The sequence below is a fragment of the Propithecus coquereli genome, unplaced genomic scaffold (genome assembly GCF_000956105.1).
Source record: "Propithecus coquereli isolate 6110/MARCELLA unplaced genomic scaffold, Pcoq_1.0 Scaffold91, whole genome shotgun sequence".
Taxonomy (NCBI): domain Eukaryota; kingdom Metazoa; phylum Chordata; class Mammalia; order Primates; family Indriidae; genus Propithecus; species Propithecus coquereli.
The window spans coordinates 3,752,940-3,757,684 of NW_012155396.1; the positions used below are offsets into that span (position 1 = coordinate 3,752,940).

The 4,745-nt window shown below is 42.1% G+C and overlaps 1 protein-coding gene across 1 annotated transcript in view; it reads right to left on the reverse strand.

The window, feature by feature from the left end:
* Positions 1-1,945: 1,945 nt before the first annotated feature.
* Positions 1,946-4,745, reverse strand: part of RBM28 (RNA binding motif protein 28) — a 28,859-nt gene continuing 26,059 nt past the window's right edge. Inside the window, exons 18-19 of the mRNA XM_012664802.1 lie at positions 4,253-4,352; positions 1,946-2,319 (exon numbers count right to left, since the gene is read on the reverse strand). Coding sequence (XP_012520256.1) covers positions 2,185-2,319; positions 4,253-4,352 — 235 coding nt within the window. The 3' untranslated portion in view covers positions 1,946-2,184. The remainder of the gene's footprint in view (positions 2,320-4,252; positions 4,353-4,745) is intronic.

The following is a 4,745-nucleotide window of genomic DNA, read 5'->3' on the forward strand; positions in this document are numbered from 1 at the left end:
TTCAGTGAGGGGCCAGGACAGAGAAGAGGAGAAGAAAAGGCCTACTTTAGATAGTCTGGGAAGAGCTCCAGGAGGAGGTGACAGCTCAGGGGAGATCTGAGCGATAAGCAAAAGATGTGAGGGAAAAGCTCTCCAGGCAGAGGGAATAGATACCAAGGCTCTGAGGGGCAAAGAGTGAAGAGGCAAAGTGGCCAAAAGTGGATGAAGAGGAGAGTGATGAAGACAGGGCTAGAGAGGTGACAGGGGCTGCAGAACCTAGGGCACTGCATGTCCAGGGAAGATGCTGCAATTTCAATCAAGGTGAGATGAGAAACCACTGGAGGGTTTTAGGCAGGGGCTAAACCAACTAGGGGCAGCCCTAATGAGGATCAAGCGCATGAAGTCTACTACACAGAGAACGACGGCCAGATATTCTCCAGAAAGGGGCCTCAGGGACCAGCGTGAGACATGAGGCTCATCTCCAGGTCACTCTGGGGCCAAACATTCATGAGCTGATCAATCCTTACCATCTCCTCCAGCCCAACCCTCTGGTATTGGAGTCTCCCAGACAGTATCATGGACTTAGCAGATCTACACTTGGATTGTTTCAGCGACAAACTCACATCCCTCCGACAATGACACTAAAAAGTTCTTCCTTCTACTGGAGCCAAAATCTGATTCCTTGTGGCTTTTATGCATCTGCCTCCATGTGCCCTTCTGGGCTTTACCATCAGCTATTATACCCCAAGAATTCCCTTCTCAGGCAGGTCAGTATCAGATTTCTTTAGTTACTCATCTGACTTTTCTAACTTTTCATTATGGAAAATTCCAAATGTGCACAAAAGCAGAGAATAGCACAACAAATCTTCACTAACCCATGACCAACTTTGACAACAATCAACTCATGACCAATTTTGCTTCCATCTGACAGTTTGATTTCCTTCACCAACACAGTCATTACATTGTCTTACAGGTTGGCTGCCAGCTCAGGGTACTAGCAGCTCACTTACCTGAGATATCACGTCTACTAACACAGCTTGGCAGTCCTATTACATACGTGGTGGCCAGGCTGGTGCTTCGCAGTATGAATTCAGTCAACTCAAACTCTCCCATCAGAAGTTGTGCAGGTGGGTTTTTAGACCCAAGCTCGGGGATTTATGTTTGTCTCAGTGATTTCATCTTATCAGACTCAGTCCTTTCCTTCGTGCCATCAGGATCCTAATGGACCATGACTCTCTAATATTTACCACCCCTCCCACCTTTTGTGACACCTCTAAACTTTAGAAAAGGGAAATAATTTTTATATGGATGGGAATGAATTAGAAAAAGAGTTTAGAGCTGGGATGAATCAAAGAAAACATTTAGTTAAACTCCTTATTCTATAGATGAGAAAACCAAGACTCGAAGAAACAGCATGTGGCCTAAGGCCACCCACTGGGTGATGGCAGGTTAGGCTACAGCCTGGGCCACATGCTTACTGCTTGTCCTGCCACACCCACTAGCTCTCTGAGAAATGCAGGTCATCATTTGCCAGGCTAGTATCTTTTGGCACTGCAAACTGATTTCTGGTCAACTATCAATAATCACCCCCTCATTCTGCAAACACTTATCGGGTGCCAGGCAACACTCTCTGCCAGGCCTCACCATCCTCCATTACTTTCCAAGTGTCTCCCACCCACACAGATTAGGTTTAGAAAGCATTTCTCCCTGCTCAGTCAACTCCTGCAGTGTGTGGGACTATGTAACCAAATTAGTTAGGAATGTCAGGAACGTTCATAAATAATAAAGGATTCACATACATTAGAAATGAGAGTCTGTTATTAAAAATCCACACAATATTTCATTTAGAGAAGATGCTTAACAAAACATACATCTTAAAAATTCAGCACTCTAAAATGCTTTTTACATTTGTTTCCATTTGAGAAACAAAGAAAAATGGGTCATAATTATAGATACAACTTCACATAATAATCTGGATAATATGAAAACATCATGATTTTTCTGGGTATCTCTCTTTGTGAGTAACCAACCACACGCCGGAGGAGGGAAAGTTCAGATGTGCACAGCCCAGGGAGCCTCCCAAGAGAGTAACCGAGCCCTCAGGGGTTTTCTTTCCTTCAGGAAAAGACATGGGGGCTAGGGAGGAACCTGGAAGCTTCACCAAAAAGTACACAACCCAGTTTCTTATCCAGTCTGCTGGCATTATCAACTATCAAACCATTTGCTCCTCTTTGCAAGAGGTGCCCCTTTAGAAGGTCCCAATAATTTCTGCTTATATTGTTCGACCAGCTGGTTGAAGCGGGTTTCTGTCTTATTTCCCTTAGCTTTTTTCTTAGGTACCTACGAATGGAAGGAAAAGAAACATAAGATAATCAATTTCAAACACTACATATCACCTTACCCTTAAGCCACCCTCAAGACAGAAAATAATTAGGTATAGGGATCATGTCCACCAGGAAGAGGTAGGCTTCTAGAGAGAGACCCTTATAGAGAAGAGCTCAAAAAGAATCATCCATTGGTAAGAAATCGGATCAAGAATGCATAGGAGCAGGGCCTGCCTAACATGCTGTGTGGGTGATGAGGAGGCCTCTCCCACTCTACATCCCAAATGCTCACTTTAATCTCAGATTAACACAGATGAGCTAGCCCAGAGTTTGGACATTCTCGCTTGCCCATCCCCTCACCAAGAATGCTGCTTATGGGATTTCAGATATCTCTGTACTATAGTACAGTATAGGTCAGGAACTTCCCACAGACAGATTTCTTGAGTAAGATGGGAAGCTAATGCTTCTTTTACCCTTAAAGGAAAGGGACCAGGGAAGGGGAGAAGAAAGGTTGAACTTCAAACGTTCAAGAATGTAGGACCACGATTTTCTACTAAAAGGAGTTAGGGCTCCTTGGAAAACTGGCTAATGCCAGAACTGGAGGAAAAGTATATATGAGATGGGCCTGGGACATCTTATTGTACTAGAAAGCAAGGACACTACCAAAGAGGTCATGTCAGGACTCAGGAGCCAACCTGAATGGGCTTCTGCTGGCCTAAGACAGGGTAAGAATAATGACTGCATTTGATGCACATCAAGTATATAAAAACCTCATGATTTCATACCACTAAAAAAATTTTATCAGTCACCATAGGCGGTTAATAGGGCAATAGCCCATTACTCTGGAAACTGATACAGAGGGAAAAAAAAATCAAGTATTTATCCTGTCTTTCCTATACAAATGATATTTTGTGGTTGACAAGGGAAGATTTTTCTTTCTAGAATTCTACTAAAAAGTACAAAAGGACAGAATTAGAAAATCACCATTCTGTAACCCATAATGAAATAATGAATCTAGATAACACTCATCAATGGTTGCTAAAGCCATTAGGTGAAAGGCTGATAGGGAACTTTATCAATGGAGGGATAAGGCAGACAACCCCACATCTGATCAATCTTACCATCACTAAAAATGGGCAACCAGGTAGCATGTGCCTCGTGTGATGCAAGGAGACACACAGTACCACTTCTGAAATACTCTTGTCAAGAAAACTGAACTTGACCAAGACTCTAGATCTAACTACTGGTTGACAGGCAATATGGGATGTCATAGGAATAAGTTAAATGATATCACAAGGAAGCAAGCACCTAAATTCAAAATGTAATACATTCTAAAAGGCAAATGACCTGGTTTCTCCAATAAATTAACAGCATGGGAAAAAGAGGGGTAGTAAGAGAGTATGGAAATTATAGAAAAAAGATTTAAGAAATATAAAGTGTGGATGTTGGATCCTGATTCACACTGACTATAAAAAAATTTTTTTGAGGCAATTGGGGAGATTTTAGTAAGGGCTATGTAGTAAATGATATTAAGGGCTTCTTACTAATTTCATTAGCTATGATAATGGCATAATGTGAGTGTGTATATTTAAGGCCCAATCAGAGATGCATTCTGAGGTTTCTCTGAGCAATATACCTCATTTTCACGTCAGGTGCATTTTTATATGTGGAGTGGGGTCTGCTTTAATATGCTCTGGTAGGGGAAAGCATGCATGGGGATAGGTAAAACATGGTAACTATTGAAGAGAGTAGCAGATATATGTGGGGCTCATTTTACTTTTTTCTCTACTTTTATGACTGTGGACCTCAACATCCTCTAAAAAGCTGCAGTTCTGCATGGAGTTGTAATCCAGAAGCCCTTTCTTTTTGCTCCACTAACCAACGTACCAAAGTGGCCGCCAGCCCAGCAGAGCCTCGCAATACCAAAGCCATGTACCTGCAGAACTCACCTGCCTGGAAGATAACTGCTGTTTCTCCTGCTTCCACTGGTTTATCTGGGGCTTTGGCTTTTTGGGAGGAAGGGATTTCCCTTTGCCTTTGTCCCGCAACCTGAAATAAGATGGCCAAGTAAGTGTCACCCAGAGTTCTTCCCCTAATTGGCACCCACCCCTAGGTTCTCTAAGCCCAACAGATAAAACTCCTTTTTGTATACTGGCTCTAAGCCCACAAGTTAAATCATTCTAAAAAGGTATACTGCGAAAGACTATCATAAGGCGCAACATTTGTGTACTTACTTTTCTTTGTGGGCTTTTTATTTTGCTATTGCTTAAAACCTCATGGACATCTCAAAAACCTTCATTTACTTAACAAGTTTTTTTTTTTTTTTTTTTTTGAAAGCATTTCTCCCTGCTCAGTCAACTCCTGCTAAAGCTGTTACAAGAAATATCTGGATCAAAGACAATCTGGCAGCACTATCTAAATGAATGCTGATTTTCATCTATC